A 27371-nucleotide genomic window follows, 5' to 3' on the forward strand; every position below is an offset into this window, starting at 1 on the left:
CATCTATCGTAATTTTCTAAATTACATTATTTGATTTGATTATGAAATTTATGCTATTTATATTTCAGTTACTTTCTTCCAAGGTATATGTATTCTTGTAACTACAGACTTTTCCTTGTTCGAAAATATCTTTGTAGGTGTCCATTATAAACATTGAATAGTTTTCTTGGTTTTCTGGGAACAAAGCTGTCCCTACATGAGGATGCTAGGCACTAAGATTTAGAGCTGGTGTACATAATTTAATATTGTCAAAATGAGAAGCTGTTATTTTTAGTGAATTAAAGAAAAAAGGAAGATTGCATTGAATTTACAACATTGCAACGTAGGAGAGAAAAATGATAGTTTCTCGTACATAACGAGAAATACATACGTATGTATGTTCATGTATAACGGCGTGTATGTATGATTTTCTTTTCGTGACGCAAACGTTGGCGAACTTGGAGCCTTGACGTAAGCGTGCGCAGAAACTGAAATGCATAAACTGCACCGAGCAAGGAGTGCACACGCGATGTACTGTGCAACTGACAGCCGCTGATAATACGAAAGCGATGAGCGTTTGATATCCGCTCGACGCTGTACGAAGGCCCGCCCTTCTTTCCTATTATCCTTTAATTACCACGTGGAATTAAATACTGATCTCTGAACGCCTATATCAGTTAGATGACGGCGATACGCCGTGTGTTAACAGGTCATGGGGGCCTGTTTCGGCCGCTGCATCTCCGAAGTTACAGACTCCTTATCGTACAGGTTAGACATACACGAATGTTTCACATCGTTGAATATAAATTTTTTTTCATAAGAAACAACGTTTACTTGCACCCGCATCGCATTTTCAATTATCAAAAACATTTCACGTTTATTTCCATGCATATGTATGACATAGAATTTGTTCCAATTTAAGGTTTTACCAAAGGCACACCAGTATGTCCTTCCAAGGAGACGAACAAGTTGAGGTATGAACAGTTTTAAATAATTGAGATAAAAAGTTTCAATTTTCCTACTAAATAAAAATTTACTTTAATACAATATGTCTCTTTGATAGTTTATAGATGACAAAGGAGATGCGGATCAATCTAGAGGATCAAAAACGTAAGGAATTGTGCTTAGCTGTAGTGCAATGACACATTTTTTTATTGTATTAATTGTACGCTTCATTGTTATGCTTCCTGGATAGCCTGTTATCGTTTCTCTCCTTAAATCGATTCAAGGTAATTTGACTAGACTATCAGTATTTTTCTGTAGTATTATCAACATTGTAAGTTCATGTATTTAATTGTTAATTATTTCGTTAATATTAATTGAGATTTTTCATTGCTTCAGTTAAGCCGATGCAATTTTTAACTTTATACATTAATTATTAATATGTTTTTAGAAAAAACATGGGGTCCCTGTAACATTGGAGTTGTTAGAAGATGGGGGTTGGGCCAAGGGGAGTAAGAAATATGCCAGATTACATTCAAGAAATAATGCTTCAACAAGGTAATTTTATCAGGATCTATATATTGTTTCCTGCTGGAAAGATGGCACAAAGAAAAGTATAGGACTGATTCCCACTAATCGACTCGTGTTAACGCCCTTGCAAAAGTACCATCTTTCCAGTAAAACATAGCACACATGCAATGGAAACTGCATGTTATTTTATAATCACCTCTTTAGTTCTGGACTTGATACTTCGCTTCAAATTCTCGATGCAAGAACGTTAATGAAACAACAAGCATGTGTCTCCTCTACTCCTGGTTCGTCTTTGGACTTGGAATGGGAGCACGAAGGTAAACTACGACTTCTACGAGAAAAGAATACTATCAAGCAATAAGAACTTCTACAAAAGACTACTATTTCAGGTATGCCTTTACCGGTTATGGAGGACGAGAACGTCGAAAGCAACGACGGTTCCATAACTCAAACATCGGTTCACAATAGTCAACCCTCTAGTTTGACGGCATCTCCTTGGTCTAGAGTGTCTACACCAAATAGTTTAGAATGGGATCCGATTGAAGCGGATATGGTATGCGTTGATATAGAGACTGAGCAGCTTTTGACTGAGATAGAAAGATTAACAGACAGAGCATTAAAAGAGACGGGCGAATGGGCTAGCACTAGGTGATAAATAATGTAATTACGATTACACAGGATTGTTTGTATTTTTGTATTATAGAGAAAGGACACATAACGGTATTTAAGATTGAAAAGAAAACGAAATACGAAAGATTTTTAGAGATTGAAAAGACGATTCTACTGTTTCGTAGTACCGAAAATAATATAAAAATATATTTCTATTGTTTCAAGAGACGTATACATATTTGTATAGGTTGATACAATTGAGATGGAATTTTATTATTAACGAGAAATGCAATGCCAATGATTCAAATAAGGAAATGTTTTTTATATTATTGCGTTTGTACATAAGTATTACACGCTCGAACATTTTACGTACTATGTATTAATTTCTTCTTTTTTGTTGAATTTATATTTTTTATTCTTATTTCGTACAAGTTCCGCCAGACAATAACTTTCTCCCCGGCAATTGTTTTCACATTCTTTTATATTAATTGTAATTTCCTGCACTGCGAGTGTTACTGATCTCATCTTTCTTTTATACAAATATTCTCATATGGTATCCATAGAATCTATCACTTGGATCTTTTGAAGCACATGTATCTATAGAATTTGATTTCTTTAGTTTTTCTTATCAAACGAATTTCCTATGAAAATCATATTAAAGACAAGTCGGAGAACTTTGGGCTTCGAACGATTAAAGAATGCATATTGCGTATGCAGTGGTATAAATCTTTACGTTTGCCGAAGTCTATAATTCACGATTTAGCTTAGATAGGATAAAGGAAGGTATTAAAGGCAAATATAAAAATCGAAATGCATCAGGTGCTATCAATGCAATATATTTTTCGCGATCGAAATTGAAAGCGGCTTATTCCGGAAACGATTTATTTCGGAGCGTAGCGTATCTTAAATTAACCATATTTTATACAAAACGAGGATTATCTTATAGTCTTTTTAAATAGTCTAGTCACAGTGAAATCTCGGCGAGTCTCTGGATGATTGGAATATAGGGAGTGAGTAAGGTGGTGCTGATGAAATATTAATGTTGATACGTGTTTGCGTGTACAAAAAACCTGTTTCTACTGTGGTTAAATTACGAACTAATTAGGTTACAATCTTAGATAGATTGTCGATCATTGAGGTGAATGAATTAAAAGAAAAAACCAACATGTAGGCTGCCTTACAATCAGGAATCTTAATTCGTCTGATATATAGATTAGAGTTAAGATTCCTGTTTACAATAGAGGAAAAGAAATATAAAATTTATAACTGCAGAGCACGCAGCGTTAAATCTTGATTGCATTATATTCGCGAGTATGCTCCGTTATTATTGCATAAATAAATTTAAGATATTTAGCTTACGACTAATTTACGAACGAATCAAAATGTATGCAACAATAGCGCAGTTCGTAGTAATGTTAACAATAATGAGAAATAATAATAATACTAATTATGTGATACGGTATATTAATGAAGCAGTGCCATGTCTATGTTTGCACTCGATAGATTTCGCCTCTCATAGTTTATTTATTGTCGTCTTTGAAAGAACGAAACATTTTGCTTGAACTGCATAATGAACGCACAGAAGTATCATTTCTGTAAAATGTGTGTGGCTTAATATTGAGTATCTGTCTTGTTAATAATTATGTATGCAATGTACTCTGTACGCGAACGACTTCGTATTGTTTCAGAAGAAAAAAAAAACAGAAAAAGCAAATGTATAACTGAAACGCTTATAATCTGTTTCCTCATGCATCGAAGTTAAAGCGATGAATGCGATATTTATACTAGAGTTGATACATTGATGATTCTCATATGATAAATAGCATTTTGATTGAACAAATTTATTTTAGAAGAAAGAAGAGAACCTTTCGCATCTTTTCCTTGATAAGTTGCATACAAACGTTTCAGTTAACTGCAGCATTTCTGTAATTAGTATTAATGACAAAATAGATGTGTTTGCTTCGTCAAAATTTAAATTGCTCTAAGATGATAGGGACCAAAAAGTGTTTTCAGTATTAAGTCTCCCCGTGGCTACTACTTTATGCCAAACTGTTTGTATGCGTTGCATTTATGTGTACCGTTTCGCATGATTCACTAAGTATTTTGAATTGATTTCAGTACACAATTACATCTCGTTGTACAAGTAATTAAATTGTAAGGATGATTAAAAATTATCGTGTCGATCTTGAAATTGTAAACAAAATTTATCATTGTTGGCTTTAAGAATATCTTTATCTGCGCCTAGTATTAATAATCTAAATGATATTGTTTATATTTTATGTACGAATATTTCACTGTCACTGTGAGTTCGCAATGTGTAAAAAAAGGTAACACTATGCATCATTTGCTTGTGCATTAAATACACATATTACCATTGTAACAATATATTCTTATTTCGCAATGATTTCGTGTGGAATAATAATAATAAAATTCATTATTTTTATTATGGAATATTTTGGAATTTGCATATCATGTTAATTTCATAGCTAAAAACAAAATCACACGTGTAACAATAGATGTCATCTATATTTATATGCTTTAGTAATTAGTTACTTCATTATGTCGTTATGTACACACGAGAACTGATGAAAGAAGAAAATTACTTTGTATCCAAACATCTTTGTATTTTTAATCAACTAATGAGCGCTCCATATGGTCCCATATTAAGTGATCAAGTTCTGTTGCTATATGTTTGTTATTTCCTTACTTTGATAAATTTTAGTAGAAAATAATACTTATAGAAAAACAAGAGGTACATTTAACGGTAGAGTTGTTGGTATTACATTTGTACTGCAAATACACATATTTTTTCAACTGGTGTATTTTTTTTTACTTTTCACGTGCACAGTTTTGTGAAATACAACATAATAGCTCGTGTAACTTATCTTAAATTTGTAGAAGTTATATATACAGTTGGCCTAACATACAAGATTATCTACATTTATATAAACAGTAAGAGAAAAAGAAAACGCGTATAACTAACTGGAAATCATAGCAACGTAGGATTAAACTTTATTCTGGCAAAGATTGAAATTTCATTATAAAATCGGTCCAGTTAAAAAATATTTGGCAAATCTCTTTTACAAACATAACATAATCATATTTTTTAGAAACGAAACATAAGAGTATTATAAAAGCTTCGATATGCAATTGAAGTGTATGCGTAAATGCAAAGTAGTTCTGCTTTAAGTAATACAATGATAAATATTCCAAATATACACTTATCAAAATACTATAAAGATCTCGCAGCTAAATAACTACAATCAATTGAAAGATGCGTAACATATTAATCAAGATTTCGAATTTGTTTCTCAATGCTAACAAAAACAAAGTAATTTTTCCATTTAGGTTTTTCATAGCAATAAAGTAGAGATATGTACTAAGGTGGATATATCGATGCAGTCGTTCTCTGCCATATATTGTGTTTTTATGGGAACCAGATTATCTCTAGCATGTATAAATCTGTCACATGTTCCTAAGTTTAAAAATGCTATCCATAAAATGTATATAAAATTTACTTCGTCTCGTTAACATACTTACAAGTATAACGTTTGTTACATTTCGAATAATTTAAACAAGAAATAGTCGTCGCAAAACAAGGAGAATTATCGCGGACACTAGTGAAGCGATCAGAATGCTCCAAAACAAATCGTTAGAGGACGACATTGTCTCTACTTGTTGATTTACTATGACATCGGATTGTTGTCGATCCTGATTCTCTGTAGAAGACGATTCGACGTTACGTTGTCGTAGTTCGTTTTCCGGAGTGCTTTCTGCATTGGTCATGAAACTTGCATCCGATGAGGGCGAATCATCAGCCTAGAATTACAGTCTTTAGAAAAGTTTCCATCATTACAATAGTTCATGTAATATTGTTGCATGTGTACCTTTAAGGCAATTGTATCCAACATTGTTCGTTCCTCTTCCGTAATAGGCGTTTTAGCTTTAGTTTTGGACAGCAAGTTGACCACCTTACCGCAAGTTTCGCATTGCCAATTCAAAGACCTATAGCAGAGTAATATGCTCGGTAAATACTATAGTGAACCTGCTGTATATGTTCCTTGGGCAATATGCATTACTTTTTCGCGAGTTTCTGTCTCTCCTCGTTACTGTAGTCTAAAGAACCGATTGTCCCGTTTCCTGGTGTTGGCATAAAAGCAATCAAAGCTAACAGAGCCGTTCTGATGCTCCAAGAGGGCTGCCACGTTTCCGGATGGTGCCCGGAGATACTGAGACATATCTTTTTGTTGATTTCAAAGCGGCCATTAGGCTGAAAGTAATGAATACCATTGGTGAAGACGTCAGAGATGAAGAGATTATCTTGTTGAAATTAAAATTTCCCACTGTTAATAATATAATATTCGGTGGTTTCATGGGGTATTCTGGTGGCAGTAGGATTCTACCATGGTAGACACCACCCTCAAAATCTGTTGACGGTGGTCCCTGTACTGTGAAATGCCATTCGAACAAATTATCTTCCAAGGGTGAAGCACAGTACTCCTCTGTTGCTTCGTGTAGCTCTTGAGCTTCTCTCATAAGTCTCTTCACGGCTGGAATTTAAATATTCAAATAGGTAAATATGAAAATACCATACAATGTTCGATAAACATTTTTCATCGTTCGAACGGTCGTGCATAAATACGATGTTATGAATGTGACGCAAACTGAACAAATCATGTTTTATCAGTGACAATTTCTTAATGACCGACAAAGACACGTTTTATGACACTTATCGTAAGATAACGCTAGGCTACGAAGTATTCTACCGAGAGAGAGAGACGAAGTGAATGAAATACTGGAAAATCGGTTCGTCTGAATTATACGATTCTGCTAGCTAACGGATACCGATTTTGGTTGATCGTTGCAAGCTCACCGGGACTTTTGGCGTTGTATTTCCCTTCAAATGACATTTTCGAGAATTAGTAACGGCCGCAGGTTAAAAGCTGTCGTAAAAATAGTACTGCTATCTGTCTTGTCAGATGACTTCGTTGCACTGACGTAGCCAGTCGCTTTTGTGCATTCTTCACATTTTTTTCCTCATCACCGCGCCCAGACTACCCGAAATGGAATAATGTAGCGGCACTCGAAACGTAACGACGACAAACGTTAATTTTGACGTGGCCAAATAGGAGCGGCGGCTCATGAATCGCGCAAAAAATAACGTGAAAGTGGCCGCGTTTATCGTGTATACGCGCGCGCGCACAGCTCGTTCCCGGTCTCTTGAAGTTTGCTTGCAAATTCCATCGGAATTACTTGCATATCCATCGACGAACCTTGAATTATCGTTGCGAACCGTCAAATTGTTCTTTACGTTGTTTATTTCATCGTAAATAATGCTTCTCTAGCACCACCCGTCACAGACAATACAAAGACAATATTTAAATTTCTTTGGTCTGCCGGCCTTATCAATTGATATGCATATGCATACAAATTAATTCGTCTAGAACAATTGGATATAATAATTGTCAAGCTAACATTTTCCGCCACTGAAACTGTACCTTTAAACGATTGTAAGACATTATTTACTGGACGTATTACTATTATCTTTGATGCAAATAGCGTTAATTTGAGCAGTTTATATGTTCATGGAACTTAATCATTCGTTTGAGAGATAGTAAAATGCATAAGCAAAGAAAAGGAAATTGTATCGCCAAAAGTACGGAAGTTTGTTCGATGTAATATGGTTTAAAAAATCCAATAAACTGCAGAAGATTGTTTAATAGGCTTCTTTACATCTACGCCATATAAAAGACTGTCAAAATTGCAAGTTCGAGAGATACTTGACACAATAATAATTCAAACTAAGATAAAATTAGTCATGGCTACATCTACTGGAGGATTATGGAAACACGAGGATAGAAAAACTTTAACATCTTGGAAATGTCTGAAATTTATATTTTCGGCCACGAAATGATTACAGAGAACCTGTACAATGACGCAACACGATGTGCATTTACAATACCCTCACAATTTGCCAAAGTGTACCAGTGCAACTTAGAAACTATTATTACAATGTGGTCTGTAGCGACTGTAATGCATCACTGGCGCCATCTAGCATTACGAATTTTCCAAGTAATTTCTCGATCGGTAAATCTAGATGCAAGTGGCGCTATCTAGCGTTACGAATTTTCCAAGTAATTTCTCGATTGGTAAATCTAGATGGCAGTGGCGCTATCTGGCGGCAGATTATGACTCGGAACGTCAGGGTTCCGAGTGCCGCTGATAGATGGCGTCACCGTTCATAAGGGTTATCGATAGACAATACACAGTTGAAAGACTATTTCTTTAGCGTTTAAAAATTTTGATATCCTTGTATAAATTATAAATATTAAGAAATCTAACGAGTTCACAGAACATCGTTAATAATGAATTAATTACGTGGAAATTCTGGTCGATCGTCTGGAGATATGAATTAGTTGCAGCAATAATTGTTGCAAAAAACGTGAAACATGAAAAATTAGAGGTATGTACATCTGTAAAATCAGGTTAGGAATATACTCGAGCTTAAAACGCGTTCGAGGCACTCGATGTTTCGGCTCGAGTCTCGTCGCGCGTTACACGGTTCGTTTATGCGAACAATGTTCCACCGTTGTGCTTACAGGTGCATGGAAATGTTGATGGAATCGTTTCCAGCAGGTGACCGCATAAATCCCAGAGATCTCGAGCGCGTCCACGCTGTTGGTTCTTCGCGGAAATGTTGATTTATCGGAGGAATCGCATGGGCGAGCCGGACCACGGGACACGCGATCGGCAAACGAGCCGACACGTCGGCTCGAGGAACCGTTTAATTGCTTTCTAATCTCGATCGATTGTATGCAAAACCGTAGTGTCCGAACCCGAAGCGATACTTTCATCGGCGACTAAATCGGCGACCGAACTTTCTTCTCGTATCCGGTACAGCCGCGACTGTCCGCCGACGGAAACCCAGGAGGACGCTCAAAAACTTGTCATCCAACGAACAATAGAGGTAATTATAAATATTTTAAAATATATCACGTTACCAAGGATCGGTCGCGCGATTTAACATTACATTATTTCAGGTGAGAAATGTCCTGGCGGTCACGCTCGCATCAAAGGGTGTCCGAATATTAATGCGAGTCACCTGGGACCGCATCACGCATGGCTCGTTACGCCGCCTGTCCGTTGACGCTGATTGACAAGCGACGACGTTCTAGGAATGATTATTTCGGTTGATCCGAGCAGGATGTAATTTACATACCACTTTCCCCGGTGCGACGGGCCACGGAACGGCGAATGCATCGCGTCGATTCGGAAACGCGAGCGGAGAACGCGCTCTGTCCGCAGGTCCCCGTTCCGGAGAGCACGCTCCCGGCAGCGAACGGATTTCCAGCTCCGGTTTTCCGCGCGGACGCGAACAAAGACGAATCTTTAGGTGTCGGTGAAACGTCGCAACGATTGAAAGAGGCCGCGTCGCGTGCCATCACGTATTCTCGTTCCGTGACCCATACCGGCGCGGCGCGCGTCGCCTATCGCCATCCATGCTTTGACTCCGAACGCGCGGCTCGGCATTCCGCGAGACAACAACCTCGCTTTTTTTTCAAAACTGTTGAAAGTACTGGCCGTCGCTTAGAGAAAAATCAATCGAAAAATGTATGAGATCTATTATCGTCCGCTCATCAATGTCAACGCTTTCGCGGAAGTAGGGTAAAAGCGGTTCCTTTATTGGCAGAAACGACCATTTTGTTTGGAGTCTAGGGGTTCGGGTGGTCGTAGAAAAATGAAGAGCAGGAAATGCTTCTCGGTCGATACCGATTCCTCCTGCAAGTGAAATAGAAAGAAAATATAGATCAGAAAACATGTCTCGTATTTGGAATTCAGATTTATTAATCTATTGTCGTCAACTTCCTCTTTTCGATATCCAGCCGCTTCGTCCACCTTCCTCCATCAGCGACGCAAGGGACGATCGGTCGCAGGGAATTCGAGATCTGCAAGACACCTGTCCGAGATCTGGAAGGAGAACCAAATCGACTCTGATTAGTTGGGAGGAACGGCGACAGGGATCTCGATGGAAGCTCGATCTCGGAGCTGCCTGCGCCGGCTTCCGACAGCCGCGCGGCGCGAGATCATTTCCGGTTGATCCGTCAGCTCCAGGCGATCTCCATGGAACGGGAAACGTTTGGCATCGCGGACGGAGGGAGCCTTCTGCGACAAGCTGCATCTATCGGTACGAGGAATCCAAGAGTCGTCAGTGTGTTTCTGGAACTCACGTACCATTCGGACGTCTCGGCGGTGCCAGGGAAGAAGGAGAAGGAGAAAGAAAGAGAGAGCCGCTTGCGACGGGTCTTCGTTCTTTCGCTTCTTTCGACAAGCTTACCGGTCTAAACAACTCCGCGCTGCTTCCGTCGAAACTTCCCACCAGCCTCGTATTTAACCCTTCGCGAGCGCGGCTTTCCAAAATTTCTTCCGCTGGCCTCGTTTCGGCGACAATACCGCACACCCCCTGGGACATTGTCGTTGGTGTCGCGAGCTTCCGGCTAGATTTCGAAAGAAAGAAAAATTCGATAGAGTCAACCCCTGAAATCACCACAATATCATTTATTGGATGAAATCGTAACAGGCTAGTTAAAATATTTGCCAGAAGGAATATCGGTTTAAGGAGAACGAACCTTGGAGAAGAAAAATGTTGACAAGTATTTGGCGAGAAGCATCCGAATTTGTATCGAATCGTTCGAGGCGGCGTCCACGTTGAGAAGGGTTAAAGTCGACGATGGTTCGCGGTGACTCGATTACGTTCTCGCCGAGGCAATCGGATCGAGAGATGGGCGAAGTTCGGGTCGCCGTTTCCTGCCCAGTTTCCTCGATCGCGTCGGATCGCGTAAGAATAAGGCCGAACTAGATATGCTCGTGGCGTGGGTTCCAAGTACCGGAACGGAACGGAACAGAATCGCGAGAGACCGAGAGAGGGTACGGGGACACAGAGATATTGGGTTAGTTTTTGCAGCTGGTTTCTAGTTTCCACAGTGGTGCAATGAGGCCTGCGCTTCCCGTAGACGATCGCCACGTTCCAGATTGTAACTCGCACTGGTGACGCGGCCCGAGGACGAGGACGTTGGATCCAGAAAAACAAGCGGTTCCCCGGTGGTCCCCGACGCGCGTCGATGAATCAATTTTCTCAGCCTCGCAGCGACTTTTCTCCCAGCGTTTTCATCGGCCGCGTCGTCGCTTCTCCTCGAAATTCATTTCTCCCAGATAATGCGAAATTTTTGTTGGAATTTCAGCACCGCGATCGAGTTGGCTGTATCGCAAAATATTCGCTAAAAAAATTCTCGCAAGATCCAAGCAATTTAATCAATGAAACGGATCAAGTTAAAATTCATAGTGGATGATATTTCAACTGTTTCGTGTCCTAAACGATTACATCCTAAAGAATTACAATGGAACGGTCGGATTCGTATGTTACATTACAAACGATCGTGTCGGGATCTAGTCGAAAATTAGTGTCACCGATATTGTAAGTATGCGAGCGGCGGGGCTCTCGACGCGTCAGCGTTGTCGACGGTGTTTGCAAGTTGCTTGTGCCGTTTGTAAAACGGTGGGACGAGCCGCGGGTTCTTCGTCGATCGCTGATCGAATAGGACCGGTGGGAACGGAGCTAAGCGAAACCAAATCATTAAGAGAGAAACGGAGAAAAAGAGGGGGGCACGCCTCGAGAAGAGAGATACCGGTGCACTTCGGTTGGGCCGGGCCGGGCCCGGGCCCCGGCATCTACGTGCCGGTAACTTTATTTCGTCGACTTTTTTCTCGACACGCACGTCGCGAGGCCCGGACCCCTGTCCTCCACGGGAGATTTATGCTACCGACATTGAAACTAAATTACGCCATAAATTAACCTTAAATTCGTGCTTTCGGTTCGGCATGGTGTGTCCTCCCCCCCCTCTCTCCTCGCCTCCCTTCGCCGGTTCGGCTCGTAACCGTTCGCGAGTCGTTCCGAACCCCGTCCGCCCTTTGAAAAATCATTCACCCGCAGTCCGAGAATCTTTCAATTTCGATTCGATCCTTTTCGACGTCCGCGATTCGTTCGGAACCTCTGAGAACATCTCCAAGACTTCCGTAACTTCTACTTTGAGATACTCTCTTCGGAGACTGCCAACGTTTTCTAAACTTCCAAAGGGCTAACTAATTTTTTGCTTGACAGTATTTTTTTTTTATCGCAATAGCTTCGACTACTGGTTTTAATTGTTCGAAAGTGTTTTAAAGAAAAATCGTGCAACGTTCGGTTAGTTTGAAAAGGCTACGATTGTTCTAGCTGAATAGGGAGTTGGATGGGCATCGGTTTGTCGGACGAAGCGTTGTTTCTAATGCACTCGGAGAAGTATAGATCTCTGCGGAGTACGCCATTTGTCAGGAAGAGACCGCAACAGATTTAATTCGAGGCTCCTCGGCTCCGGGGTCTCGTTCCTCTCGGTCCTTTTCTCGTGGTTCCTGTTTTCGGCTATCGATCTTGCGATCGATCCGAGAGCGGGGCCCGGGCGCTCTCGCGTTACTCGATCACGGTAACGAAATAGTAATTATTCGTTCTTGTCGAACGGCGAATGGAAGAAAATACGGGGGTACGGGCCGCGGCCGTGACCGTCGGCGCGGCCCGGCCCGGCCCGGCGCGCAAGAAACACGAAGGTGATTCAAAGTCGAGGACGAAAATTAAGGATCATTAGCGCCGATAAATCGAAACAAAGTACCGTTTCGGCAGCTTTAATCCCGCGGACGCTCCCGAGGAGCTGTTCCAGCGATAAATTTCGCTGGGTGGGCGTGTAATCGATCGCCATTTTATTCGTCGCCGACCGCGTCTCGTCCTCGACCCAGGAATCGGTTGACAGGGGAGCGATGCCGTAGGAACGGTCGTTCTTTAATAGACTGCTCGTCGTCGTAGGCGTGTGGTCTTTGCTGATGCGACAAATTTTATTGACAAACGGAAACCCAAGAGACAAGTGCGACCGTCGTGTACAATCATCGTCGTGCAGCATCCGTGAGCGCGTCGCGACGCTCGCGATCTTTTCGTCGAGGATCGACGATCGACGAACCGGAGCGATCGGATCCGCGGGATACTTTCTTTCGACGCGGAGGAAATTCTGCGCAGAGACGACAAGTCGGCTAGAAGGAAGATTCTTGCGATTCCTCGCGACTCCGTTTGGCTTACAATTATCTGTCTTTCTCCATGTTCGAGGATGATCCCTTCTCGCCAGCTTCTCGTCCCTGGAAATTTCCTCCAACCGCTCTCTCCTCGAACTTAACGCTAAACCTACCGAGCGCTGAAGCTGTTTGCCGAATTACAAGTCTTAGTTAGATATCTCGATATTTTTATTACAAGCTGTACTTAAATTATAATTCAATCGTTCTCTAAGAGTTCTTTAGAATTTCAACGATGTTGAAACGAAGACGATAGGTTCAGCGTCAACGTCGAATATAAGCCGCGCGACACGGACTAACAAAATCGCTAATAAAATTTCTACGGGCTCGGGAGAGCGACGGTATATCGCGCGACGCGTGTGGTAACTGGCGGACGTAAGACTAGCGTGAATAATACCATACGCGCGGAGCGATCGAGCGATTCGGTCGTTGATCGTCGAGCATCGCGACGCCTCGGTTTCGTCGACTGCGTCCACCGTACATTCCGAATTACAATAAATTAAACTTTCGTCTACGATAAATAGATTTCGAAGCTCGTTTTTTCTCAAAGTTTCCGCTTCGACGGAGGGCAGCAGCGAACGCGACCCGTCCGAGTCCGCTGAGCAATCTTCATTCGTCGCTAACTCGCACGCTGTCTTCGCTGTGTGATATCAAACGCTGGAGCGACATCAAAGTGTCCGCGTTTTAATTACCGACCCGTGTTCCACGCGTTCCAGTTGTATATTTTGCAAGCTCTTTTACCGGTCGACGATCATTTCGCCGAATTGACATGCGTATCTTACAAACAAATGCGAAGTTTCCTAGTCCGAAGTAAAATCCCGCTAATTTCGCTCGTGCTACATATCGTACTGGATTTTAAAGAAGATTCCGAAAGCAGATCTCGTGGAATAATCGATTTAAAATGAGCCGCGCGCCACGGATCTTGGACTACGCGTGCAGCAAAAGTTTGGCCCCGCGTGAACCAAGGGCCGGCAGTGTATAATTACGTGTATCATGGTGTTCGTGTGTGTGTTAATGTCTCGTGTATACTGGCACATTAGAAAATGGCGCGCCTCTCTCACGGACAATGAGAGACCGTGAGCAGGAGCGTCGGACGCGAATCGTCCGCGAGCCTGCCGCGCGTTGAGCCTCTACTCGGGTGATCGCACGGTGTATCGTTAATAAAATAAATATCGTAGAAAATAAAAAACGTAATAATAACGAAGGAAATCGTAGATTCGCCGACCGAAAAAGACGACAGAGAGAGACACCGGAGTGCGATCTCTTCGGCGTTTCCGAGCTTCGAGCGTGTCAGACTCGCGCTTTCTCTCTTTCGGAATCGTCCCCCATCCGCTCCGATCCTCGGGGTATCTTCGAAGACGTGTCAGGCTGGAGGAAGGAACGATCCAGGAGCATCCTAGTTCCCATTGATCTCGATGGTGGTCACGGAATTCGGTTGGTACTCCTCCTCGCCTGGGAGGGTGGCTGGCGAGGAAGGCGACGAGGACGAGGACGAGGAAGACGGCGAGGGCGACACCGCGAAGCTGCCCAGTCCGCTCTCGACGAGGCTCATCAGGCTGTTCTGGCGTGCTTGCGCAATTTTCTCGGCCCTGGCCTTCTCCTCCACCTTCTTCTTCTCGGCGGTAATCGCGCTGATGTTTCCGCCCTTTGTGTTTTCCTTGATGAACTGCTCGAACTTGGACAACTGCCTCTCTGTAGCCGTCTCCTTGGTCTCGCTCTTGGCCAGCGGCAGGCCGTGCTTGGTCACCGTGGGCTTGTAGGTCTTGACCTTGGAGTGGCCCTGGATGATGAGGTACATGGGCCCGCGCAAGGGCTTCGCGGGCTGCTTATAATGGGAGAATATGGGGTCCGTGGTCAGGCTTTGAACGGTGGTCACTTGCTGGGGCAAAGGCGTCGATGGTGCCTCCTCTTCCTTCTCCTTGGTTAGAATAGAACTCAGCAGAGAGTTCTGCGAGGAGCTGTCTTGGTGCTCCATGCTGGAGACCGTAGGCAGAAGGGGGCTGGGCGTTGTGGCGATCGGCGTGGTGGTGTCGGGCAAGCGGGATCTGTGACGATCCTCCTCCATTCCTAATTCGACCAGCTGTCCGCTGAGGGAGGAGGCCATCGGGGACTCTGTGAACGTCATCGAGAACTCTTGCTGATGCTGCTCCATGGGCTGGTGGCTCTTGAGGGGAGGCGCGTGGATGTGCGTCATGGGTGGGAACATCCCCATGGGACCCGGCACTCGGAACCCCATGTTCGGTCGCATGCTGCCTAAAAACTGCATCATTGCGTGGTTAGGCCTGGATTGGGGATGCATCATGGACTGCAGAGGCGCCTGAGGAAATCCAAACGCGTGCATCGAACTCGGCTGTGGTCGAGCACCTGGTCCAAGAAGTGGTCCAGGAAGTGGCCCAGGAACTGGGCCAGGTTCGGGATGAGGTTGCCGGTGAGGCTGTATCATCCTGTTGGGCACCATCGCGGGGAACTGCATGGCCTGATGTTGAACAGACTCCTCGGACATCATCGGAGGGCCAGCCGCCGAGTTTCTGGGTGGTTCCGGCCGCCAATTGTTGGCTATTTCCGGTCCCGCAGTCGACGAGGCTTCGGTGGAGCTGGTCTGCGTCTCTGGGACCGTTGGGGAGCTAGGAGCAGGCCTCTTCTCCGAGTAATTGGTCGGCATGACCACCGCCACCGGCGCCTTGTCGATCTCCGAGCTGCCGGAGGTGTTGGCGAGGACTATGTGCATCTTCTCCTCGGTCTCCGAGGGCGTCTGATCGCTGCTCGAAGCAATTTCCAAAGCCAAGCGAGTCGGCATCGATGGGGCCGCTTCCTTCTGTCCCACGATCACCTCCTCGTTCTCGCCGGTGTCCCCGTCGACGATTATGTTGGCGTTCTGCTGATCCACCACCACCTCGTGATGGTTCGAGGACGCCGCGACGTGGTGGTCCAGCTCGTAGCGATCACGGTTGTAGTCGTGGCCCTGCCAGAGGGGCTGGTCCGACGCGGTGCTGGGCGTCGACTGGGCGATAGCGCTGTTGGGCCAGCCGCTGGAGACGGTTTGCGTGGACTGGTAGATCAGGTTCGACTTCTCGAAGGACACCGAGGGTGCTGTGACGGACTCCAGCCGGGACTTTTGCGGCTGAGGAGTGGACGTGCCCTGTTGCAAGCTCTTGATCGTCTCCACCTGCGAAACCACGACGTGACTTCCTTTGCCAGGCGACTTGAAACTCTGGGACTGGGACTTGGTCGGAGGCGGAGGATGACCGTTGTAGCTCTTCGGAGGCACATAGAATTGCGAGGGCTCCCGAAGCACCGGTCCCTCCTCCGTCTGCGTGCTGAACTGCTGCGTCGGCTCCACGAAGCTCACGACCTTGTCCTTTTGCAGCAACGGCGGCGGCAACATCATCGTGTACGGCTTCGACTTGTGCCCGTAGAACGGGCTTGGATAGTAGCTGGCAGGCACCGATTGGATTCGGTTCTGGTTTCTGTAATCCATCGTCGGCCCGTTCCGAAAGCTCGTCGTCCTCAGCAACTTCGGCGGCTCGGCCCCACCGCTTCCGGTGAAGTCGTTCCGATACGGAGCATCCTGGTTCGCCGTCTTCGCGAACTTTGGACCGTCCACGAACTTGAGGAACTGCTCCGGTATCTTCGGGCTGGTCTTCTTCGCTGTCACCCCGAGGACCAGCACGTCCCGCTTCAACGACGACTCCGTCGTGTGAGAGTCGAGCCAGTATTGCACCCTGTCCAACACCGGGGGAACGTAGTCGAAGGTCGGGTTGTTCTTCAAGGGGTCCCCGCGGCCCAGCGGTGTCCACTCATCGTAGTCCATTCGAGGGGAGAAGACGCGTGGCTTGCTATCGTTCTGGCCTGTGAACAGGATGAGGACGCTATCGGTTTAACTGGAATATCCCAAGCCTTTATGCTTGTTTTATGCTAATTCTTCGAATATATCTTTACCGCTTCACATTTAATCCGTTCGTCTTTGCTATAAGCGCATAAAGGACTGCAACCCGAGGCATTTTAAATTGAGCGCAAGAGACGACGACTACCGAGGGAACAGCTTCGATGGTTAAAATAGCATTTGACGGTAACTGGAGGTGTTCGAACATGAATAAATAGGTAATATCTTGAATAACGAGGCGCGTCACGATGATTAATCGATGCCCGTTCTATTATACGTTTCCACCGATCACCGGACACGCGATTCCACTGATTTATCATAGCCGGATTTACCGGAGCGACGATCCTACGACTGTCATAAATTTGTCGAACGCCTATCGCAGACTCTCGATTCCCCCACCCCCTGAGTCGGAATGTGAGAACCGATTGCGAGCTTGACTCCGACGATACACATTTCTATCCGTCGGACGGATTTACTTTGATATCGATGTCTATAAAAATCCGGAATTAATCGCTCAGATGTGTTTCCTATTGCGACTTTTCCGAGATAACGAAGTCGGGTTACGTTACGAAAGTTATTGGTCACAGATGGCAACGCCTGATTACCGAACCACGGATTTAACGCGTTTAGCAATCGATCGCGACGGAAAAGTGGCGGGTCGAGTCGGGGGGGGGGGTGTGCACCGGCCGGAAAATGGTTGACGTTGGAGCCGAAAAGGTGAGCAGTTGGGTTCCTCTCGGCCGTGTCTTTTTCTCAGAGTTCTCCTTAGGTGCATGGACGTCCGGATAAATGTTTCATCGGTATGCCGAGTGGGCCGAGGTTCGCCGGTGTCTCCGTCTCCTGCTCCGAATGTCCCACGGGGACGAAACGGCTTGGCTGCAGGCGCCAGTACTCGAGTCGTGTCGCATAAATACACGTGTCATGCGTCGCGACATAGTCGCACGGATGCACACGGGCACAGCGAAACAAGCGCGGAAAAGGAACACGGTTACTCTCCGGCTATGTCTCTGGCTCTGGCTGCGCACACATCTCTCTCCCTCTCTCCCTCTCTCTCTCTCCTTTTACCTCTTGCATACGTCCCCCTTCCTCCGCTTTCGTTACGTTTCTCGTCCCATTTGCGCATAATGCACGGCTAGATGCACGATCTCGGAAGTTTCGCAGGTTGCGCGTCGCATATTTCACGCAACGGCGACGCGCGACGAGTAATTGCCTCGCGGATTTTTCGCGGTGCCGCGACCTAACGAGCGTCGGCTTACTCTCAAAGCGGGCGAATCGAGCGTCGAGAGGGGCCAGAGATCAAGCTTTGTTTATGACAGGTTGCGCCGGATTGCCCCGAGGGGCAACTGCCCCGGCTCCGCCGGAATCGGGAGCACCGAAGCCACGCCCACTCCCCGGCAAGACGCAAACACTACGCGCGTTTGCTGGCGTGGTCTCGGTGCTCTCGATTCACGCCGCTCGCTTCAACCCTTCCGCTTGGAAAATTGCCGTGTCGACGTATTTTGCAAATAAACGTGCTACGTCGACGCTGGAATTATCGAGTCCTGTACGCGAACATTGTATCGCAACGACGACAAGATTGGATATAAGGCGAAGATTGTACGACTTCGGTTCTAATGTATGCGTCGATTAGGAAGTTTATCAAAGGATTTCTCACGGAAACGTTTGTAAAATTTCAATAACCGCGCGAGAAGAAACCAGAAACCAGTTCTTTCGACTGGTTCTGCTGTTAATAACGATTAATAATGGATTTCTAATAGACCGTGTGGACGGTCAACAGGTGGAGGACGGTTCGAGGGACGAAGATACCGAGAGAAATAAAATGCGGAGGATCTGTTGCACGGTTGGGTCGGGTTTTGCGACGAGCTTTGCGGATTTTTCGACCGGCACGATGCAGGCAGGGAACTGCGGGAAAACGTTTCTCGGAGCCGTGGCCTGGAAAGCGGTGTCCCGCGGCCAGAATTTCAAAAACATCCACGGTACATAGTAATGACATTAATAATCTCATCCGACACAGGAACGCGTACATCTCTCACTCTCTCTCTCACTCTCTCTCTCTCTCTCTCTCTCTCTCTCTCTTTCTCTCGCTCTCTATGCTCGAGAGATTTAGGGAGCACGCGAGCGTGTGTGTGCGCGCACGTGTGTACCGACGTGTACGTCGGGTCAGTAGGTCACTCAGCCCGGTGCTAAAGGAAAAAAAAGCATTCGTGCGCGCCGATACACATAAAACATCGGCAAACGATCGCGAGCCTGTTCTATCGATTCTTCGACCGAATCGTTCGTCGATTCGCCAATTAATCATTAGAAGTTGACCGTTGGTCAGCGACGCCGCCGAGAATCGGAAACGAAAGGTTTCGCGCTGGCACTCGCGAAAGTGTCGCTCCGTTTGTGTCCGCGACTGAATGGAGGAGCTCTCTGCACTGCGGAGAACAATCGAGGAAATGGAGGAAACGTTCGCGCCGCGGTAATTAAGATGGGCCCCGTCAATGCGCCGGTTCAAGACACGCGACAATAAATCCGGGACAAGAAATCCGACGCGACGACGACACGGGAACGAGACGAGACGAGACGAGACGACGGCACGAACTGCAAGCTCTCAACCTTAATGAATCTTTGCTCGTCGACGAATGGAGCAGCTCTCTCGGAAACGGCTCCGTTCCTTGTCCACCTGAAACGCCTGTCACCGACGAATGGCCCCCCGCTCGAACGGCGAAAGGCCGCGGGTCGCTGCCGAGATCGTTACCAACGCGCCTTGTTAATCTATTCGCGCCGATACCTTCGGACAGGTGTCGACGATTGTGAAACAAGAGATGGATGAATTCGATCGGGACGGCAGACTCACCAGGCTTGTTGTCGGCTCCGGAGGACACGCTCTGGCAGGACGAGCAGCAGATCGCTCCCGCCAGGATCAGCCATCGGTAGAGAACAGGGACCGATTTCCTGCTTGTCATCTGGAACAGCGAGAAGTAGCTGAGATTGAATTCGGCGGTGTTAGGGGGTGGGCTTTCCCGAAACGGTTTGCACGGGAGAGAGACGCGTTGCCGCGCGGCTCCGTGTCCCGGGCAATAATTCGAGAGAGGTCGCGCGACCTATTCGAACCGAGCCGCGCGAATCGTGTTCCCACGATCGGGACATCCGTAGCGGTGCGCATCCTCTCTCGAGAGGGGTCCACGAGAAACCGTTTCGTTTTGGTCGGCGATACACCTTTCATCGGCGCGGCGCGGCGCGGCGTTCGAGATACAGCCGATAACGAGAGGAACAAGCTTCTCAATGAACCGAGAAAGTGGGAGGAGAACGCGCGCCCCGAAAAAAAATTGCTATGCCCGAGAGCTCCGAGATCGTTGGCTCGCTCGTAGATCGCCGATTACGAATTTCGAGGAGAGGAACCTGTTCGCTCGGCGCAGCCGTAAATTGCGCCGGGGGACCGATTAGAGATTAGAACCGCGCGCGATTATTTCGCTGGCACGAAAAGCCGGCGAGCGTCCGGTCGGATCCGGATAATACTTTCACCCGAGACACGCGCGAATCGGCGAATCGATCGCGAAGATCGCAGCCGGCACCCGGTCGTTTTCGACGAGCGTCCGATTCGCCGATTACGGGAGGCGATAGCGTGTCATTTCCTCGCATCGGTTGCCTTGCAATTTCGATCGAGACGCGTTCCACCTATTCGGCTCCAAAGTGCTCCTTTCGTCTCGAACCTCGTTTAAAACACTCGAATCGCAAGGGTTTCTACGCGCGAACGCGCGACGCGAACCGCTGTTTCGGCCGTGAGGAATTTCCTCGCGAAAATCGGCTGGAATTTCCGGTGATCGCGCGACGGGGAAGCCGCGGGACGAGACAGGCTTACCGGTTTGCGAGCGGATACCCTTTGATGTCGACGTCTGCGCCCGAACAACAGGCGCTTCCATTGAATTTCGAAAGTGGTCCTGGTCTCCCGGCTTCTTGGTCTGCGCGACGCGGCGTCTCGCGCGAATCTCGAGCCGATCGGCGGATCGATCGTCGCCTGGGAAATTTTCTCGGGACGTATCTCGTACACGCGGCGGATCCGTGGCTCAAGGTCGAATCTCGTCGGATCTAGAGGCTCTGCCTCCACGGAGGCGGCATTCTTTGCCCGCTCCTCCATGCGGGCCACGTTCTTTCTTTGGGAATCTTACTCCAGAGAGAGCGAGAGAGAGACAGAGAGAGAGAGCGAGAGCGAGGTGGAGGCGACGAGGGAGGGAGAGATCGGCGCCCGAAGCATCGTCTACCGTTACCACGTGTCCGTCTCTCGATACACCGCGCCTCCTCGTACCCACGTGCACATACGAGTACGATGGAAACCGTACTTCCAGCAAGCTTCCCAAGCCCCGCGTGAAACAGCAACCCTCTGTATGTAGCGATTTTTGCGATTTTCCGCGAATCTCTGCGATTTCTCTCAGCGTCGTCGGGAAAACAAGATCGGCATCTCGCTCCTCTTCCGCTCATCTACGAGATAGCCAAAAAGATTAGTTGCCCCTCCAAATTGTACAATTTTGGAAAACTGTTCAATCCGTTCGACTAATTTTTCATCGCAATGGTAACCGATCCTATCGATTTGTATAGTCGATTGCTCGTTACAGTTTTGCCTCGGACCGTGCGATGGGAAGGGAAAAGGTTCGATCGCTTCTGATCGATCGATCGATGCCGAGCAAAGTTGCATCGGAGCGTTACGCCTGTCCACTCGGCTATTAACCTCGATAATCTGTGATCTTCGTCGTCGATCGACACCGGTGGGGACCACTTTCGTTCGGATACGCGTCGATTTCGTTTCCCGGAAAGCCGTGTGGCATAAGATGACGCTAACATCGATCATTAATTCCCGCGAGCGTAAGTCCGGATATCTCGTGCCGCTCGCGTTTACACAGGTTTACACAGGTTTACAGAGGTTTACACAGGTTTACACGTTCGCGCGCGGTCACACCGACGCACGACGCCTTCGAAGATTTCGCGCCTGTTTACACGGACGTCGGTGCTCACGAGCTCGCGCTCGCGCGCGCGCGCGCGCCCGCGATAGCCTTGTGTGGTCCGCAAGAGAGAGATAAAGTGAAACCATGGGGCCACGCTGTCTCGGGATCCAACCTCGATCTCAGGGCCGTTTGCGGCGCGCGTTTCTTCCCGTTCCGGTTTTCGTCCTGCCCTCCTGCCTTCCCTCCTACGAAAGATCCCCCGGATCGCCTACGTTGCGAACGCGATACCGACCCGTCTCGATCCGTCTCGATCCGTCTCGATCCTCGCCAGTCTTCGTCCTCGATCGCCGGCTCACGGTGCGTGTCCATTTCAATCGCGCAACCCTCTTCCGTCCCTTGCTCGTCCAGCTTAATCACTTTCTCGATTCGACGATTTCTCAACTCAAATGATGCTAGCACGATGCCGTTTGTTTCAGTATATTGGAATAAAAATGTAGTAGTAGCGTTGTAGGGGGTGAAATGGTGCAAACGATGCAGTCTGATAGCAAATTGGCCGCTGCCCATGACTCTGCGGGGTCGAATAGATCCCGAGGAGGGAGGGGGCCAGGAGGTGTTTGATCGTAAGGAGAAACCTTTAACGAGAGAAGACAAGTAAGAGCGGATCGGAGCCAAGCCAGGCAGAGTGGCCCCGAAACGAAACCGGCCTATATTAGCTAAGAAGACGCATTACGTATGCAGGCCGTTGGGTCTCGCTACCGCTCCTCTTTTCGCGTGCGATGAAATTTTCATCGCGTCCGGGGCCTTACGGGATAACGCGCGCATGCGAAACCGTACCGCGATACGCAGTCCGACGAATCCTGGTGGACGGGGTTCCGCGCGGACCCATCCCGCCGCGCCGTCTCAGCGCGGCCGTGTCTGGGACCGAACCGAGGCCCGACTCCGGCTCTCGGCTCTCTCGGCTCTCTCGGACCTGGCCCCGGCGCGGCGTAACGCGAGCAATAAAAACGCCGCAAAAGCGAGAAAAAGTAGTCGGTCGGCCACAGGGGCCAGAGGACCCGCAGGGCCCGCAAGCCGCGACGGAGCTCCGGGGCCCCGTCAAGACGTCCACGGAGATAAGCCCCGACAGTTCGATCCGAGAAATCGATTCTCGGCTTGTCATTGCTCAACGTAACACCGATCGCGCCTTGTAACCGCGCCAACAGAAAAATAACGATCGATTTAATGCCCGGACGTTTGTGCTCGAGGCACGACGGGACCCATGCGATCGGGATTCGATCGGCATTCGATCAGATCCCATCCGAAACGGCTTCGTTTCACTAACCACTCCTCGGCCACCTGCCCTCGTTCGCGTCCGCGTCTCTTTCAATTTTTGAAACAAATCTCCGACTATTATGCAACTCGCTGTTTGGCCGATCATTTTCTTTCAGATTCCGACCGATTATCGAAACAATACCCGATTTTTACCCGACGATTTTTCTCTGCGAACGATTCCCTAATAGTCTCGATTATTCGCTAGCCGATTCTGAAAAAGTATCGCATCTATTAAACGGTTCTACGATAGTTCTGCTCATCTATTAATAGACGATTCCCAAAAATCCCCCCTCCAATCGTTTGAAGAAACGTTTTCATCATTGGAACCATTTTGTTCAATCTCCCCGCGAGTCTATGGGAAAGGAATAACAGCGTGCGGCGCGGTATTCGGTGATAAATAAGCATTGTGATTTCGGTGGGAACGAAATCTACAGGTCTCTGCTACGAAATGCTAATGAACGGTGGCCCGAACGATGGTGCGCGATCGGAAACGACAAAGCCGCGTGGCGATTTCGTACGGTTCGCAAAGATTTCCTGCACTTCTGTCGGAATCGTGTCCCGAATAGGGGTCACGCGATTTACATGTGTTCGCTGCCTCGCATCGATGAGAATTTCTCCGGTTCTTTTCTAGGTGGTCTTCCAACTCTGACCGGAGAAATGACGAAAGTTATGGGCTCCCGTGAGCGGCATCAATCCCATCAAATAAATTACACGCAAACCGGAAAGTGATACGCGCTAGGAAGATGCCGTGGAGCAAACACCGTTCGACGATCGGGGACCATCCTTTCTTCGACGTCTTCTCCTTCCTCTTCGCGCGTTCTCGCAAATCACGCACTTGCATTTTCCTTATTTCGATTAGGCCGCTCGATCCTATTCCCGGTGATCTGGCTGGTATTCGCGGGACGAACGCGATCGAAACGATACTGCGAACCATTGCACCCCCGTTCGATATCGATCCCCGTCGATTCGCTTAATCGATTAAAAATGAACCCTTCGCTCTCCGTGGCACCGCCAAAAATTCTCCACGCGGCATCGCGCGTCCCCGTCGATCGCATCGAGATAAGGGTAGATCGGTATCGCAGTCGACACCGAGGAAGATCGGGCGATCCGTCGCCCGATGACCCCTTGACCGGACATCTACCGATTCCGGGGAAGCGTGGGCAGCCCTCGAGCCTGCGGCGAGCATATCGCGTGTCCTCGATAATTGCTTAGCAGTTACGTACTCGCTAATTGCGCTGTCAAAGGGCGAAATGGCAGAAAACGGACACGTTCCCATAGAAATCGGGGGAAGTCGGGTGAAAACGTCGAGCGTGACTTCGGGAGGATGCGCTCGCGAGGCTCGCATCTCCGTTTCTCATCGGACAACGGAATTCCCTCGGCGACGTTTTCAACGCGGAGACACGATAACATCGCACTCGAAGCACGGAGAGAGAATCGATTGCCAAGCGATCCGCGCTTCTATCGACTAGAATCAGTCTGCTTCAAAACTGTGGATTTAGGGAAAGAAACTCGTACGTGGTTTCTAGCCAATGCAGACGCAGAACCTTCGTTATCGCTCCAGGGATCCTGGGTTTATCTCTTAAATTCTGATAGGTCGTGTCTCGATGGCCCCGTGAACCAGCCGGGATAACCGGCCAGCAGAGAAGCTCGCGAACTATTGTTGGAGAGGAACACGCGCGGGGCCAGATCGCTTCGCGCGAGAACAAATAAAAGAAGAAAGGAACGCGGGTGCAACAACGGGACAAGACTGTCCTCCCTCCACGCCGAACTTCCCTTTGGATTTATGATTGCTGCACGGTGCAAAGGGACCGTGCTCGTTTCCTGGTTGTAAAGGGAGATATATGAATCTTAGGGGATACCGTACATCCAGTTGGAAACAGCCGGAATGCACACACCTGCGTGGGCACACCGCGGAAACTGCCTCTGCGAGAAAGATCAACGGATCAACAGATCTTCTCAGCGGAGCTTTCAGTCAATTCTCACGCGGCCACCAATTATCATTCGCGACCTCGTTCATCGTTGATTCGTTAACTGTTCTCCACCAAAGGTGTGTACCACCGATTAATCGTAGAATGCACCGGCTGCGATTCGCGCAGCGATCGATCTATTGAAATATCGCAAGACACTCGAACGGTGCGGTCATCGAAGCCGTGACGCAACGCGAACGAGACGGCAATATCCTGAATTGCGACGGTGTACGGCTACACCGGCCCCTTCCGTCGAACGCGTTTTCTGCAGCGGGAAACGGGGCTGGCCTGGAAAAGCGTCCTCGACGCGACTCCGCCGAAGGAAATGCAATATTTCGGAAACCGAGCTGCTGTTCCATCGAGATGCGCTGTTCTCCGGAGTGGTGGCGGATGGATCGATGAGATCGCTCGCGACTCGCGGCGGGATCGGCAGACGATGTCGACGGTGCCCGGGAGGAAGAAGAACAGAGGTTCCGCAGGTGGTGGAGACCGGACAGAGACGAAAGTTTGGCACTCTTCCTGAATGCCGATGAAACAGATGCAATTTCGTGTGCGGGCGGCGAGTCGGTCGAATTGGATACGAGCGGGGGTTACTGCGGTACACGGCCAGAGAAAAAGACGAGCGACCTAGTTCAAACAGTTTCTATACGTGTTAGCCGGAAACGTCGTTTAGGTTGATCCCTCGTGAAAGAGCCGATCCTCTCGGCGAGACCCGATGCCGTTTGACTCGGAACTTGGACGAGGACTTTCCCGACGGGACTACTAATTCCTTTAATTAAACATCGAGCCGCAAACGGTCCGCCGAGCGCTACACCTGGACAGAAGTCGTTACAGCGACACGGCTCTTTTCTACTACATGCTATAGAGGCGACCTTTCAGACTGGCAAAAGCGAATTTCTCCTTCCGGTTTTTGGCAAATGATTCATGAAAGCGGCGCTCGCACGAGAATCTGCAGTTTTACGAGGCAACCGTAAAAAGTACCGCGTGCTCTAATGTCTAGCGGCGACGCGTTTTTACATTTTTTTTTCTGCGGATACAGTGGGTAATATCCCCATTGTTTTACGACGGGAACGTGGTTTTCGGTGATTGGACGTTAACGGGATAGTTCGCGAATCGTCGGTGATTTTTCTCGCGGCAACGTACAAATTGAAAATGCTTCGCCGTGTCGCTCGATTCTTTTCGATCGGGCTGCAGCCCTCGAATCCGACAAAACTGTACACGGTCCGCATATGGGTCAGAGAGGTTCCAAACAAAAACTTGAAAGCTCTGGAAACGAAGCGCGCAACTGGAGTCGTACGAAAACAGTGGAATCTAGTCGAATGCTGGGAGAAGACTGGTTGGTTGCCATTGCTGCAAAAAGAGCCCCCTTGTCTTTCTCGGCATTCATCGAGGAAACATTCGTTCTCTTTGAACAGCGAACGTGCTAGATCGAAGCAGGATGACGGAGAGGAAACTTTTACGCTTGCTTTCACGTTCACCGACACCGTGGATCGGTTCTCTACACCCTCGTGCACCAGTCCGCCAAGTTCCGCGGATGATACGACGCGCGTGTTGCATTCGGTCCGATTGATTGCTTCGAACGGTATCGCGTAAGCACTCACCGTGACCATGGCGATTCCTCCGTAGGCAGATCAGTCTCCTCAAACAGGTAGATTGTCGTATCTAGACGGCGGGTGTCAGCGAGTTTCCCTCCAGGAGCATAGCTCTTCCTCTGTTTCAGCTCGCTCCGGTCGGTTCGCTGTCCGATCGTTCGCCAGTCTGGCCGCGAAAACAGCGAGGCCGCGTCCCGCAGCAATGCGATCGCGATGCGTTATCCGGTCGATGATATCCGCTCGAAAAACTCTGGTGAGAAAATCGAGGATCCCTCCAGAAGTTGCCTGCGAGGCGAAAGCTCCGGTTCACTCGGAGCACAGTGGAGAACTGAGCGAAGTGCCGGCCGGCCGAGCAACCAGGCGGGCTTTTCCAACCGGCTTAACCAATCGCGACTTCTCTCTTGCCCCACGTGCCTCTCTCTCTCTCTCTCTCTTCCTCTCTCTCTCTCTCTCTCTCTATCCCTCTCTCGCCGCTGCTCCGACTCCTCTC

General features: G+C 47.9%; 3 protein-coding genes and 1 long non-coding RNA gene across 4 annotated transcripts; 2 read left to right on the forward strand and 2 right to left on the reverse strand.

The window, feature by feature from the left end:
- The first annotated feature begins 143 nt into the window (after nucleotides 1–143).
- On the forward strand, nucleotides 144–5108 carry LOC144469689 (uncharacterized). Its single transcript, XM_078180220.1, has 7 exons — nucleotides 144–747; nucleotides 902–953; nucleotides 1043–1089; nucleotides 1175–1208; nucleotides 1373–1479; nucleotides 1657–1769; nucleotides 1842–5108. Exons 1-7 carry the CDS (start codon nucleotides 692–694, stop codon nucleotides 2102–2104), a joined length of 672 nt encoding a protein of 223 aa, XP_078036346.1. The 5' UTR covers nucleotides 144–691; the 3' UTR covers nucleotides 2105–5108.
- Nucleotides 4882–7246, reverse strand: LOC144469687 (ubiquitin-conjugating enzyme E2 J1). Its single transcript, XM_078180218.1, has 5 exons — nucleotides 6935–7246; nucleotides 6406–6611; nucleotides 6141–6331; nucleotides 5949–6066; nucleotides 4882–5880 (listed from the first exon to the last, which is right to left on the reverse strand). The coding sequence occupies exons 1-5, from the start codon at nucleotides 6969–6971 to the stop codon at nucleotides 5632–5634; spliced, it is 801 nt and encodes a 266-aa protein (XP_078036344.1). The 5' UTR covers nucleotides 6972–7246; the 3' UTR covers nucleotides 4882–5631.
- Nucleotides 7247–8345: 1099 nt separating this feature from the next.
- Nucleotides 8346–9835, forward strand: LOC144470120 (uncharacterized). Its single transcript, XR_013494078.1, has 3 exons — nucleotides 8346–8524; nucleotides 8663–9028; nucleotides 9102–9835. It is a non-coding gene; the product is annotated as an uncharacterized LOC144470120 (long non-coding RNA).
- Nucleotides 9836–12959: 3124 nt separating this feature from the next.
- Nucleotides 12960–27336, reverse strand: LOC144470289 (uncharacterized). The gene is made up of 3 exons (XM_078181256.1): nucleotides 26891–27336; nucleotides 19929–20037; nucleotides 12960–17055 (listed from the first exon to the last, which is right to left on the reverse strand). Exons 1-3 carry the CDS (start codon nucleotides 26897–26899, stop codon nucleotides 14603–14605), a joined length of 2571 nt encoding a protein of 856 aa, XP_078037382.1. The 5' UTR covers nucleotides 26900–27336; the 3' UTR covers nucleotides 12960–14602.
- Between the last annotated feature and the right edge of the window lie 35 nt (nucleotides 27337–27371).

The sequence above is a fragment of the Augochlora pura genome, chromosome 5, assembly GCF_028453695.1.
Source record: "Augochlora pura isolate Apur16 chromosome 5, APUR_v2.2.1, whole genome shotgun sequence".
In the NCBI taxonomy this organism is placed as follows: domain Eukaryota; kingdom Metazoa; phylum Arthropoda; class Insecta; order Hymenoptera; family Halictidae; genus Augochlora; species Augochlora pura.